Genomic DNA, 14,267 nt, shown 5'->3' with positions numbered 1-14,267 from the left:
GTCTACTCCCATACCAAGTAGCAGTCACTTAGTCTTCCCCAGGGTGAATTGGTTTTGGCCACAGCAGTAATTGCTGCGTGACGCCCCTGCCCTTACCTCAGCCCTCAAGCTCCTCTGCCGAATTTTGGCCCCGTCCTTCAGAGAAGGGGTGGGGAGCTGACACCCAGCCGAAGCGAATCCACCACGCCATCGGGCAGAAGTGAAAGGGGCCCAAGCTGGACAATGCAAAACAACACGAAATCTGCATCAAGCAACTAAAGGGCTTGCTGCGTCAGAGACCCTTCACCACGTCTGCACTACAAAAAATGGGGCAAGTGGAAGAAAAGGAAGCAGACCCAGCACTGCCGGATACCCACGTTCTTGCTCCAGCGACAGTTGCTGCTCCTGTCGCGTGGCTCCAGCTCAGCCCCATGCTCCAGCTCTGTTTAGGATTAAAGGGAGACTCTGTACAGTAAAGAAATCAAGGTGTTAGCCATCCCTAATGTAAGAATACATTTTATTTGTATGTGCATTTATTAAAATAGATAGTACATAAGTACAAGTACTAAATGTTTCAATCAGTGATAAAGGCATCTTATAAATTCGTGTTGTCTGGAAAAATAAAATTTCATTATAAACTTTTCATAAGATTTTTAAAAGTTAGGAAAATAAAGGACAGGCAGGTAAGTCAAAAAAGAAGCCTCGTGGTAGTAGGCATACAGTTAGCACCAGGATTTCAGAGACTTACATGCCAAATGCCAGCCTTCTAGCAGGGCTTTAGAGACAAACAACCAGCCCGATTCCAAAGTGTTACTGGGAAATCAATGTGCCGCTTTATCCAGTCCCAGGATATACCTACACACTATTTCAAAGCCTGACCAGTGGTATCACTGGGATTTGACTCTGTAACGCTAAAAGGCACGTCCAAATTACAGAAACAGGCAAAGGCCCACTCCCCTGGAGCACTGCTTGTTCACACCTTTCAGTCCAATCCACACAACAGAAACCCCCAAGCTGCAGAAGGGTGCTGCACAACAGCCCTTCGGTTACACTTCACATTTTAGCAATGCAGCAACAGCAGGACATCAGTATTCGTCAGACTTCACTTAGGCTTAAGGAACACACCAGCATCACATCGGGGGCCTGAGCTGGCTCTCACCTCTCGCTGCAGTCAGTGGCAGCGGTTGCTGTTTCGCAGGAGCCCCCACCGGTGTCTGCTGGTAGCAACACACAAGTTTGGGTTTGCGCACGGGTTTTAACGTGTCACGTAGCGAAAGGCTACCCACAGAACTAAATCACTATTTAAACAACTCGTATCTTTTTAAATAATAATAAATCAAGCACCCAAGGAATGCTGCTATCCTAAAACGCACTATTATGTTTATGAAGTCAAAATTAGACATATATAGAGCCCATTTTTGGTTTTTATAAATCGTTAGTTCATTGTAAACTCCTCTGTGTTCTGCTGTTCTAACGGCAGCGCTTAAAGGCTGTTTGATTACAGCTGACTCGGTAACAACTGAAGGTCAAGGGCTGCTGCCATTGTGAATTTTTCTGAGCACAGCTTAGTACCTCTTCAAAAGAAGTAAAGCATGGTACTGATTATTTGATTGCAGAACAAAATGCTGTCATTTTTTCTCCTAGGTCAAGGTAAAGACCTCCATTATTTGTGCTGAAAGCCTGAAAATTTACTCATTTTCAAGTTGTTTAAGGGCTCTTGACATTTGAAATCCTTACACCACCGATTTCATAGGGAATTTTGCTACTTTCTGCAATATGTATCTATTTTCACCACATATTAATTCTTTCAGCAAAAATTCAAGGCTCTTTTTAGGAAGTGGTGCAAATTCCCCGTTAGCCTAAATAAATACCTGATTTGTGCGTAGGTGGCACTAAAACCTGCATGCAATACTTTACCACAAGTCCTGCAGATACTGCTCTGTAAACTGGAGATAACTATTTAAAAGAGATTTAAAAAATACAGATTATAAAAAAGGATGAAATCATGGCACTAGTAACCAGGAACATACAAAATGAAAACGAGGTCCATTAATATATGACTTAAAGACTACAGATCAGGTATGTCAGTTAAATTACCTTTAGAAAGAGGTCAATAAAACACTAAATGCAAGCTTTACGTACACCAGAGCTTGTAACCGACTGACTTGTCTAGGACCAGCCACTTTGCAGCCTGAGGTGCTTTTTTTAAACTTTTAATGTTGTGGTGTTTTTATTAGAAACATAATTAGATTATGTTATCATTAAAAAAACGTAGAGGGTTGAGGAGTTTTTACAATCAGGGGGCTGCCTATAGCTTCCTCACAGACATTACTTCTGCCTAGCTTCCAGTTTTACCAACCACCTACCTACTTGCTGTGCGAGCAGATGAACACATCTTTTTGGTTATAAATCTTCTCATTTAACTAAGAGTTAAATGATGAAACCTATACAGAAAAAGGAAGAATATGGAAAAGAAAGAAAAAGCGTATAGTTTTAACAACCCAGCTATTAAGTAGAAACGTCGATTAAAAATAAATCTTGGGGATTCCTGCAGTAAGTTCTAATTTAATCATTGAAATAGCCAAAGAGGAACAATCATCCCTAAAAACCTCACCAGTAGATTAAATTTACGGCACAGCACATCCACTATAGTCTGCAACTGAGCACAAAAACCTTGATAAATAGATAGCAAGAATTCTGAAATGTAAGTGGGAACAGTTTCAATTCCAAATGACCACACCAGTTTGGGAAATGCAAACAGAGCTATGGCTACTGTTACAAAAAGAAGCATGACTGTTAGAGGATTTACAGCCTGGAGGAGTTCTTTAGATTTTCCTCTTTCTTTTTCCTTGCTTTTGCTCTGTAATTTCCTTTTTGGAATCAGTTTTATTTTTGGAGTAAGGATCTTGTTGATCTGACCAATTTCGGTTTTAGACCACACATCCTTCAACAGGTGCCCAACCCTGGGGTAAATCTCAACAGGTTTAACATCCGGTAGCTGCTTCTCTTTCAAAGCCTTTATCCGTTGATATACACCATCCACCTTCTCCAGAAAAACAAGTGGGGACTCTTCTTTCTGAATAGACGTGTTCAGTGACATTAATTCAAGCTGTTCTTCCCTCATTTTTTTTAAATTCTCAATGAGAGGATCATACTCTTCCAAAACCTGTCTGTTGATTTCATCCAGTGCAGAGAGCAGAGCTTGTTTTTTATGCTCCAACGTATCGCTAAGTTTCTTAAAGTACAGAACCACTACTTTTTTATCATCTTGAACAACGCTTTCACACTGGGATTTCTGTTCTTTCAGCTTTTCAATAAGCAAATATACATCAACCCAGTGTTTGTCAGTCAGTTGCTCAAGAATTTTTCCAGAAGACTGCTTCTCTTTTATGTAGGCACTGTAAAGGTCATCTATGGGATGCCCGTTGTGTTTTCCTATTGTAAGGCAATGGCCACACACCATTTTTTTATCCAAAAGACAGTAAACGTTCAGCGGCTGCCTATAATGTTCACTGCAAGTTGCAACATCAGAATGATCTTCCTGACGGTATTTCTCAATAATAGACTTCAGTGCAAAGTTGATAGGCAGCGATTCAGTGCCAGAGTCAGGAATCTCAACAACGCTCCTACAGTTTGGACACTTCAGAAGAATTCTCAAGGGTCTCCAAATGGAAAAGTTGCCTGACAGATCAAGAACACCTTCCAGACAATTTCTACAGAATGTATGGGAACAAGGCAGAACACGGGGATCTGTAAACAGGCTGTAGCAGATGGAACACGTTAACTCTTCCTCAAAGTGATGCATGTCCTACAAAAGAAAAAGAGAAAACCATCTGAACTCTTCTTACAATCATTTAAAGTTGTCTCATTAACCTAAAGGCCTCAATGTGAAATTTAATAACCAATAGCCTAACCTACACTGGCATTTTCATTGCCAAGGGGAAAAAAGACGAAAAACTGTAAGTGATCGATGGTTTCAAGAGCTAAGCTAATGATCTTCACAAAAATGAACACTGTCTACTGACATATTTCCAACTTCTGCCTTAAAAAGACAGAAAAAGCAACTAATCTAATACACTGGCTACATAAGGTTTTTTTTTATTATTATTAATTACTGTAGGAAATACATTTAAATGTATATATTGATAAAGTTATTGTGAATCTTAGGAAAGTTACTTCAACTTAACTAAATTTTTAGGTTTTGCTCATGGATAGAAAAAAAACACTAATCCTTAGCAAGTACCCTCATTCATTATTTTCTCCCATAGATGCGTAAATAATACAAATTAAAAAACCCTCTATGTCTAACACCACTTCTTCCCGTCCCCCCCCCTTAAATGTAGGGCTGTAAGTTCCCTTCAAACAAAATGTTCCAGGAGGGAAATTTTCTTTACAAAGCGTAAGTGTCTACATTATTTGATCTACGTAAAAGGCAAGATAAAATTAATCTTCAAAAAATGGTTTTAATTGCAAAGTACCTGCCTGCTACCAGAAAAACGAAGGAGCCAATTTCAGGCTTTCCTTAGCACTATCACGAACCACCTCCAGGCTCTGAAAAGCAAGCAGCTGCTGGCGGGGCAGCGCGCAGCCCTAACGGAGGCACGCATCGCAGCACGGCTGCTGGAGCTGAGGCAGGAGCGAGTCCAAGTCAGGCCAGCCCCGAGGCCTGCGCGGCTCCGCTGCCCGTCGGGCCCCCCCTTCCTCCCCTTCCAGGCCGCCTGGGTGGGAGCTGCCGCGCTCTGCAGCGCTGCTGCCCGCAGCCCCTCTGGCCGGGCAGAGACCAGGCTTCTCCTGCCCGGTTATTCAGAAGTTTAAAACCATTACCCTGATTGCCAGCGGTGATCCTCGCTGTTGGTGCCCTGTATTGTTTCCGTTCGTTCCAGATGATTACTCAGCAGCTGTGCTGGGGAAGCAGAAGGTAGAAGTGCCTATCACCGGCAGCAGCGTGGAGAAAATAGCCTGCACGTGAACAACAGGGGAAATAAGTTAGTAGATGGTTATCAGATACAAAGCTGCTGGGAATGCCAAGGAAAAAAGATGAAGATGACCTAACACCAGAGTTATGCAAAGAACAAGAAAAAAAGTTTCCCGGTGAAAGAAAGAAAAGGCAGGAAGCTCATAAACGTTTTCCTGTACCAAGCAGATATTTTCCTTAAATATTCCAAACAACTCTGGTAGCAAATACACACGTGTACATAGGTACTTATACTAGGAGAGTCATTCAGTGTAAGCAAATCACAAACCAGAAGATATTACAAAAATTCAAAGAGTAATTGTGCCAGTAACACACCAGGTTTCAGAAATCTCCTAACAATAGAAGGCCTACTTTGTGGCACTTTATCCTCTTCTAATGAGCGATACAATAGATGAGATGAAAGCATATAATGCAGCATACCTGCTACGGCTATGTTTTAAAAATGACTAGTCTGATGTTCTTAGTACAGACTTCATGGGTATTTTTTTCCGCAGCACAGCTTTCATTTAAGCAGGTCAAAGTAACAGAGCTGTGTTCACTGACAGCACTGCATTCCTGACCTAGAGAGCCAGACACCCTTCATCTCGTTAATTATGCAAGCCATTGTTTAGAAACAGTTCTATCTGGAATCCAGCCTATCCAGCGGTTAGGTGGATAAGTAAGTAACCACTTTACAATAACAATCAGCTGTAACAAGCTGACAGACCCCCTTTGGCTCCGGAGGGTTTTAAAAGATGAGTTTGGCAGCAGGTTACAGCCGAGCCAAGCAAGGGAAGCGTTGCAGTGGAAGGCGAGGCAGAGCTGGGTGCTGCCGGGCTCCCTGCACTCTGGCAGGGAGGGGAAGGGACCACGGGCCTCGCCGCGCCCTGCTGCGCTTCAGCCAAGCCAGCCTCAGAAACCCCCGAGCTGCAGGGGGCCGTGAAGTCCTCCTGTACCACCAGCACAGAAGCCCAAATAAGAAGCGAAGCGACACACGGCCAGCGTCTCCCCACTTACAGGCTGTTATCACAGGAAAGGGTGACAGAACTCACTCTCCGGGAAATAAAAGGCCCGGTTGACCTGTTGAGCCGTCCGGACAAACGGCATCACCGTGCAGCTCCCAGCCCCGGGGACTGACCACGGGCCAGGCACCAGCAGCCACCCGCAGCAGCCACGGCTCGGGGCTTTCTTCCCGGCCCTGCCGAGCGGTGTTCGCGTCACCCACGCCACAAACACCCCACGCCCCGTCACAGCACTTCCCAGCCGTGGCCGTTCTGCTCTTCGTCCCCGTTCCTACTGCAGGAACTACAACTCCAGCCCGCGTTTCTACGCCTTTCAGCTCACGGGGAGGGGGGGAGTAAGAAGGGGGTGCGTGCAGCCGACGAGCCCCCTCCTTTACGTTACTCCCCTCGGTTACCACACGAACCCCCCGCTGCCCTGCCCTGCTCCTCCGCCGGGCGCCCCCTCCTCGCCCACCGCTCGCCTCAGTGCCGGGGACACCGCTCAGAGCCCCCCGGTCCCCTCAGAGCCCCCCCCGGTCCCCGCCGCTCACCGCCGCCGGCCCGGCCCCGCCGCTCCCCTCAGCGCCCCGAACCGCGCATGCGCCCGGGCGGCGGCGCCCAACGGCCCCGGGCCGCGCCGTTCGAATGGCAACGGGCGGGAACGGCCCCTAACGGCCGGTAACGGGGCCGTAACGGTCCGTAACGGCCCCCCCGCTGCGTGTGGGGGGCCTCCGGGCAGAGGGGGAGCGGGCCCCGGGGCGGCTGACAGGGACTCAGCTCCCCTGCGGGCTGGGACGGCTCCTCAGAGGCTTTGGGGCTGGACGCAATGGTGCAAACCGTAGGGGTAGGGCCAGGAGGTAATTTGTGATTAAGAAATCATCTGGAGTTAAAATATATATAAGTGTATACATACTATGTACTTGACTGAATTTTCAAGGTTGAGGGAAAGAGACACGTGTATGGCAAAACACAGGAGAAGGGCTAATCAAGAACAACACACCTGAGGTCTTCATCATCAGTAATGTGGCATTCATGCAGGCAAACGTGAGGCAAACATGAGGCATTCATGAAAAGGGAAACACCTCGGCATACAGCCGTGTTTTCCTTGTCCACACCTTTGCGTCAGTGTTGCAATCGGTGCTTTACAAAAGCCCTTTGTCTTCACAGTATGGGATAAATTCACCCTGAAGCTGGAAACTAAGAGAGAGAAGTCTTCTGACATCTGCTTCAGGGGGACCAGGAACAGACCTTCGGCAAGTACTAATCAGAGAAATACAAAATAAACAAATAAATAACAATATAAAAAGGAGGTAAGTATTAAGGTTCAGTTTAATGTTAGGCTTGTTTACCTACCTTGGCTCCTAAAGGCAGTGAAGGTACTTTAAGTGAAACAAAACTGCCACTGCCATACTTTAAAAATGAGCAGTCATAATGAAGACTGTAGAGTTTGTCTTCTCCTTGAGCAAAACCAGAGATTGCAGTAGAAAGTGAAAGGATTAGGATTACTGTTACTGACAGTGTTTTACTGCCATCTGTTACACTGGTAAAGTACCCAATGTGTAGACTTTTCATACTCCAGAATATTCCATGCTTATTTACAATCCATTGAACTACACTAAACCAAAACTGTAAAGGTGTTACTTTTACAGTGCATCTGAAAAAGGAATTCCTTTAATGTTGTAATGTAAATCATAATACATCATTATTCAAAAGTTACCTAAACATCTGTCTTAAAACTGGCATTTAGAGGACCTTACATAAATATCTGGGAAACATCTGGAATTATGTTTGGAATAATAGAAATATCACACTATAATGAATTAACCATCACACTTTAGCAGATAGGCATGCAGTTTATAATTTCTACTGTAATTGGTCTTTGTGGGGGGAAATTCATTATGATAATACGAGCCTTAAATTCATTTCAATATTAGTTACACCACTTCAGTATCAAATATCCAACAGTTTTAACTTCTTTGTATCCTATCGTGTAGAATTATTCACTATTTTCACCTTGAGTAGTGCTTTCTGTCACTGTAGCACTTTCTATCACTATCTACTTGCAGAAGTATAAAGGCTGTCATCCATGTGCAACAAGCTCAAAAGGAAAAAGGCTCTAAGGAAGTATACATTTTCAAGTTCTTATATTGTTTCATGGTGTTTGTTACAAAAACTCTTGGCTGGTGATTATTTCTGCTACCTAAATCTAATTAGTTTCTAATCCATGTTCCTTGTGGTCACGCCTTTGCCTGCTCTGGCTTTCCACACAGTCCCCACAGAAGGTAGGTTGGTCTTATTTTTGCATTCCAACAGCAAATGTGGAAGGATTAAAAATATACCCCTTTTATTCCCCTCTCGGTGACAGAGGGGAAAAAATACACAAATATTTTAGTGACACTCAGCTAATTTGGATGACCTAATACGAATATCATGTGCGATTTGACGTGTTACCTGGCAGCTCCAGTTGCTTCTGAGTATGCCTGATACAGGGCCCGGGCTTAGAGCACCACTGGGCATATATCACGAGGGTTTTCTCTCAAGGCACAGCACTTGCTCTCAGCAGGACTAACTGCTTTTCTCTCTTTTTCAGCACCGTGCTTTTCCTGGAGTTGTTGACCCAGCAAGGCCTGCCTGTTCCACCACCCAGACCGGCTGAGGCAGGGCCGCCCACGGGCCCAGTGCTGAGGACCAGGACGCGGCCATGCTCCCCCCTTCCGAGCCGCCGTCCTGCTCCATGGAAGCGGCGATGTGTCCCGTGTACCTGCACACCAAGAAAGGCAAAAGGCGAAGGGGCAGCTTGGAGGCAGCTGTAGTCCAGAGCTTAGCCCTGGGGGTGACGTGCACGACTGCAGCCTACCCCAGCTGGGTTGTGGTCAGAGTCGACTCGCTCCATTTTGTGCTGGGCATTATCTGTGTCCTTAATCACACAGAGCCCTCTTCCAACTGCCACTTCGTGGGCCGTGCAGGACTCGCCTTTATGAGCTTGACAGCTCTCTGCTGCCTGCTGGCCCTCCTCAGCAGCTGCGGGGCCATGCTGCTCGACATCCTGGGGCTGAAGCTGGGCAGGGTGACTGCCCCTTTCCTGCATGGCCTCGTTGTCCTGTTCACTGCCATGGCAGTGCTCTCGTCCTGTGGTCTCTGGGCATTGACGAGGCACGGCCTCCGCACCGCAGAGCGCCCACAGCTCTTAGGCCACTCCTCGGTCTTTGGCTCAAGCTTCTACTTCTGTATCCTTGCTTGTGCCCTAGCAGTCATTGCAACTGGCTGGAGCTACACCGCCTGGGCACACGCTGATCTTTCTGTGACCCTCTGCCTCACCAGCACCAGTCGGCAGCAGACACACCGGGTCCCTGTGGATGAGCACGACAGCGCTAACAACATACACTGCTTTGAGACTGGCCTACCCCTGGCCGCATGCGTTGCCTTCCTCCAGAGGGAAACTGAGTCCCAAGCAGAACCAGGTCTGCCCTCCAAGCAAGGAGGAGCTGAACCCCCAGCAGAGGAAGGTGCCCACCTCACCCACGGGGAAACCAGCCTCCAGCTAGAGGAAGGTTTGACTCCCAAACAAGAAAATACATGCCCAGATGGCACCGAGGATCCCCATCCTACAAAAGAAAACTGACTCCAGAATGGAAGAGGGTTTTTCCCCCAAAACAGCAAAGACAACATGGGAGAAAGAAATTTCCATTTAATAGAGGAAAAGGCTAAATGACACAGGCAAGAGCTCCTCTCTTCATGGAGGTACTGACTACATTGCCTGCTGAGACCTGCCCACTCAACTATCCAGACACTACGCAGTAAAATATTTATCCAAACCTTATGCGTCAGAATTTTTCAGTAAAATTCTTGCTTTTCCATGAGAGGGACTTAAGATGCTGTAAAACAAAGCCCTCCTTAAAAAATAAATAAATAGTGGTTTGGAGAAACATTAGGTCATTCCTTACTTGAAAACAGGAGTAAAATGTCTTAAAATCTTCCAAAAGAAGGCATCCTTCCCAGAAGAGATGCAGTACTGCAAAGTGAGATGAAGAAAAAAAGTCAAAATACTTAATTCTAAAATAAGAAAATTTAATTATAAAATTTCCAAAATATGAGATATGGTTCTTCAAATAATTAGTTCAGTTTAGGTTTGCCTTAGATTTGTGGAACTGAAGCAGTGAAGGTTAAAACAGCAGGGATTTTGTTACGCTGGCTTTATTTCCATATGGGGGCAATTTTGCATATTGGTATTATACAGTAGGATTGTATTTCATATGTTTGTTTTGCAAATAAGTGTTTTTCTTATTGTTCAAACATGGTATATTTTTTCTCAAACTGTGTTGCTTCATTTCATATTCCATTTGACTGCTCCGTACATCCCAAAGTAGAATTGTTGCTAACAGCATTCCTTTGGTTCCTTCACATGCCCAGACCTTCCCCAGGAAGGGATCAAAGAGGATGCCACAAGACTGCAGGTGCACAGTACATTTTTTCCTATCATGCTTGGCATGAGATAAAATATGATCAATCCAGAGCTGGTGCTAGTTGTTGCTTTCCTACTTTACCACGTAAATACATCTGACAGCATTAGTTTCATAGGGATTTGGGGGTAAACTGCAAGAACTGCCACCCGCAGGTCCCCCTTTACTTTTTACCACCTTACAGTCTCATCCTTTCAAGGCAGAAAACCGTCTTAGTTGAAATCACCAGGTTTTAGAAGTTGATTATTTAGTCAAAAATCATTCTTCAAATCCTGGTCTTCCCCTCAGTTACAGGTGGACAGATCCCTGACAATAGCGCTCATTTTGCCTGCTCATGGTACCAGGGACAGGACCTGCAGGTTCTGCTGGACTTGCCCCCTGCCTCCACCTCCCCTAGCAGTTTCAGAACGTAGGCCAGTCTGCGCCTATCACACAGTTATTAGGATTCCATAATGCTCCCGCAGCTCTGTGGGCTTGCTAAGTACCTAGCTAAAAACTAAACCAGAAAACCGTTTCTCAGAGGACTGATGTACTGGCTGGAGGATTACACCACATCATCATGCCAGATGGGTCATTACTGAACCAGCTGATGTGGGTTTGTCAAGATAATGATAGCTCATTTCACAGAAAGTCAGAGATGAACCTCCACACAGAATGGGAGCACTCACTAACTGACCACTGAGAGATCTGTAATCTACTCTCTATTACAGAAATATCTTAAATATTTTATTTACTATTTGAACAAGAAAAATACTAAGCCAGATACACAAATCTTTACATCCAAAAGTTTCTTCTGCCCTTCTCTCTGATGTACAAAGGAGGCTGCAACCACGCGGATGTTCTGTTGCTAGCATTACATTAACTGCATCACAGTGCAAATCTTTGCAAATTAAATTTAGGGAACAAGTTGTATCTTTGAGCAGAATTCTGCATCTGACAAATTGCTATGAACAATTGGCCACTGCTCTATCTGCACAGCTGACAGTCTGCAACGTGGCCACTGTGAAAGCATTAACCTGAGACAGCCCCCTTCTAACCGTGTTAGTAGGATCTGCTGCAGTAACAACCTGCTAGAGAACGTTTCTGCGATCTAAATTGGATGAAATTGGAAATTGTAACAAAGTTTTGAAGATGAGTAGCTAGTAAAAAAAAAATAGGTATCCCACAAGTCCACAAACATAAAATAGGCATAGCAACACGGATAGCATTTGTCTCAGCACAAATCAAGTCATCTGGAATATACTTTTTTAGGGGGCAAACCACTGAAGTCTGTATTTCTGTATTTACACAATTCTAAAAGGTGTTCATGGGGCAAAATGCACACAAACAGCAGTTGAAAGATGAAAACGGTAAAAACAAGTGATATAGTTGGAGAAAATGCAACACTCGGCAAGGAAACGCTTCTTCAGGCCTAGGGTAAAACCAAGCTGCAACCTGAGGCTTTGGTTCCACCACAGAAGTCTAATTGCTGGCTACCACGCTTCTGGTTTGCTACAAGTCAGTACTGTCAAAAGTAGAACACCAGGTATGAACTGCGTGGTCTGAGTGAAGGGGTCCAAAGCTGTCAGAGTGACAGATTCCAAACAGTTTAAATGAGAAAGAAGCGAACTGGGCATGCAGCTATGGAAAAAAAAGTTTGTAAGGAGGGGAGTAACCACACACAACAGATGGAGCAAAAGTTTACTGTCACGGTATTGCTTGGACAAGAGTTTTAAAGCTTTGTACCGTGAGAGCCATGCACAGAACTTGATTGGTAACAGACAGTCACTGCAAAAAACCCCTTGCAGCTGATGAAGCACTCAGACTTTGGCCTTGATTTCAATGCCAAACCAACTACTAGAGTTACATGGGCTCCTCTTTCCATGCAGAAAAGATAACCACGGCTCCTGGGCTAGCGAAGTCTGTAGCTGTCCATGGTATTGGAGTGTTTCCCCACTCCCCTGCCCCAAGCTCACGAAGGTCTACGTTTCGATTTCATGTTTCTTGAAAGAAGATTCTCCATCTCCTCAATGGAGATGCTGAAATGTTTCCTATGCTGAAACGCCTCACACAATCAGGGACTATTCCACATCCGGTAGTGGGAGAGAAAGAAACAGGGTCAGCTTCTCTTGAGCTATTTGTTCAGATTAAATTTAATATTCTTCCCTTCACAGAACTCTTCCTCCTGGCTAAGTCAGCTAAGTCCAGTCCTAAAACCCCAGGAGAACTATTTGGTCTTTGGAGTAAATATTCACCTCTGTGGTGACAGACGAGAACATGTTGCTACTTTACTAAGGGACCTACGCTAAGTCCACTGCAACAGCAGGAAACACCTCCTCGTAATCCACAGTGCCCGAGAGTCCAAACGGCACGGACACGCAACCTGGAAGTCATTTTGTTTCTGGGGTACAGGCATTACATAAGATTGAATAAAAAAATTATAATTCCCCCTGTACTACTTCTCACCCTGAAAGTCTTAAGGAACAAGTTACAGAAGCAGCAGCCCAACCAAGGGAGCTTTTGGCAATAATTTACAAAATAACTGATGATCAGAATAGAATATAATTAGTTTATAGCCAGTTTATTCTTATGTACTTAAATAAAAATTCTCAAGATGGAACAACATTTAATGTTAAAAACTACCAAAGAATGACATTCTTTCTACTGTGATCTAGCATTGCCAATACAAAACCTGCCTCCAGACCACATGCTTTTCCATCAAATTGCAAAGCTTCTGTAATGGATTTACCAATAGATTGCATTTAGAGCTTCCCACACCTCTCATTTTCTAGTAATAGTAACTAACGTTGTTTTATAGACACTTAGAAGTCTATCAAAGGTATTTTCCTTCAAGCTATTAAAACTGTCATACGTAGAGTTCTCTTTACCTTTGGAGCACACACCAAAGAAGCAGAATAAATACAGGAACTCCATTTCACAGGATTTACAAGTAAGAATGGAATTTCTTTATGGAAATTAAGTTTCCAGTCACTATTCTGTAGGTACTGAAGCAATGTTAACTCTTTCAATGAAGCCTGTGCCTTCCAAGTTCCACTCTGGCAGTAGCTAAAACTTGCTACTACTAGGAGTTTGTAAACTTTACACATTTTCTGCTACTAAGTTTCCTTTCATAAAGTCTATTTGATCCAGATGCATGACTTCTGTAATTGTTTCCAGCATTGTGACCAGCATTCCTGCCAGTAATTTGGTGACACGCAGAGTTGAGGAAACATTTATAGTTAAAAGTGGCAAAGAGTCTGCAAGTATTAATATGAAGACATTCTTAATTTTAAAACAGCTGAAGCAATTCCGTAAGTTATGCAATAAACTGTGTGATAGGAGTTGTTAACAAATACATGCAGATTTCTTTACTGTCAGTTACAAAAAGGCACCCCCCTCTTTGTTCCTGGCACATTCGCTGTTTTCAGGAGGGTTTTGAAATTGTGCGAAAGCAGACTGCTCGTTAGAGAGAAGCGATCAGGGTCTCTTGCTCAGGACCAAGTTACCTTAGCTGCCAGTTAATTTTGCTTGACATCCTTTTACATTGCTTGGTAGCTTAACACACTACCCAGAAGTTGTTTTAAAATAGCAAGACCAGCCCATTCCACTACCCAAACAGCGGAAATAGACAACTTACTGGGAACACTCGTGATCCACCCAATGATACAGCTGTACGAAGGAAAGATGAAAGGTATTTCTCTGCTCAAGCTCCATGTCTCCAGTGAACGGCTCTCCTATGCTGAAACGCCTCACACAATCAGGGACTATTCCACATCCGGTAGTGGGAGAGAAAGAAACAGGGTCAGCTTCTCTTGAGCTATTTGTTCAGATTAAATTTAATATTCTTCCCTTCACAGAACTCTTCCTCCTGGCTAAGTCAGCTAAGTCCAGTCC

At 44.4% G+C, this 14,267-nt stretch overlaps 2 protein-coding genes across 4 annotated transcripts; one reads left to right on the top strand and one right to left on the bottom strand.

Moving 5' to 3' along the window:
- Positions 1 to 479: 479 nt before the first annotated feature.
- TRIM59 (tripartite motif containing 59) lies at positions 480 to 6,547 on the bottom strand. 3 transcript variants are annotated; one of them, XR_007708637.1, is made up of 3 exons: positions 5,986 to 6,231; positions 4,804 to 4,938; positions 480 to 3,787 (listed from the first exon to the last, which is right to left on the bottom strand). XR_007708637.1 is itself a non-coding variant. In XM_035557136.2 (3 exons), the coding sequence occupies exon 3, from the start codon at positions 3,782 to 3,784 to the stop codon at positions 2,549 to 2,551; it is 1,236 nt and encodes a 411-aa protein (XP_035413029.1). In that variant the 5' UTR covers positions 3,785 to 3,787; positions 4,804 to 4,938; positions 6,486 to 6,547; the 3' UTR covers positions 480 to 2,548. The 3 variants fall into 3 exon arrangements, 2 of the variants coding, with proteins under 2 accessions (XP_035413029.1, XP_035413030.1); XM_035557136.2 differs by lacking the exon at positions 5,986 to 6,231 and adding an exon at positions 6,486 to 6,547; XM_035557137.2 differs by having other exon boundaries at positions 5,951 to 6,035.
- A 1,457-nt stretch (positions 6,548 to 8,004) lies between these two features.
- LOC118253105 (uncharacterized) lies at positions 8,005 to 9,556 on the top strand. Its single transcript, XM_035557140.1, has 2 exons — positions 8,005 to 8,117; positions 8,525 to 9,556. The coding sequence occupies exon 2, from the start codon at positions 8,636 to 8,638 to the stop codon at positions 9,554 to 9,556; it is 921 nt and encodes a 306-aa protein (XP_035413033.1). The 5' UTR covers positions 8,005 to 8,117; positions 8,525 to 8,635.
- The last annotated feature ends 4,711 nt before the right edge of the window (positions 9,557 to 14,267 follow it).

This window comes from Cygnus atratus, chromosome 9 (genome assembly GCF_013377495.2).
Source record: "Cygnus atratus isolate AKBS03 ecotype Queensland, Australia chromosome 9, CAtr_DNAZoo_HiC_assembly, whole genome shotgun sequence".
In the NCBI taxonomy this organism is placed as follows: Eukaryota; Metazoa; Chordata; class Aves; order Anseriformes; family Anatidae; genus Cygnus; species Cygnus atratus.
Note: the sequence above shows the minus strand (reverse complement) of the source record. Positions and strands in the feature narration are given on the sequence as shown.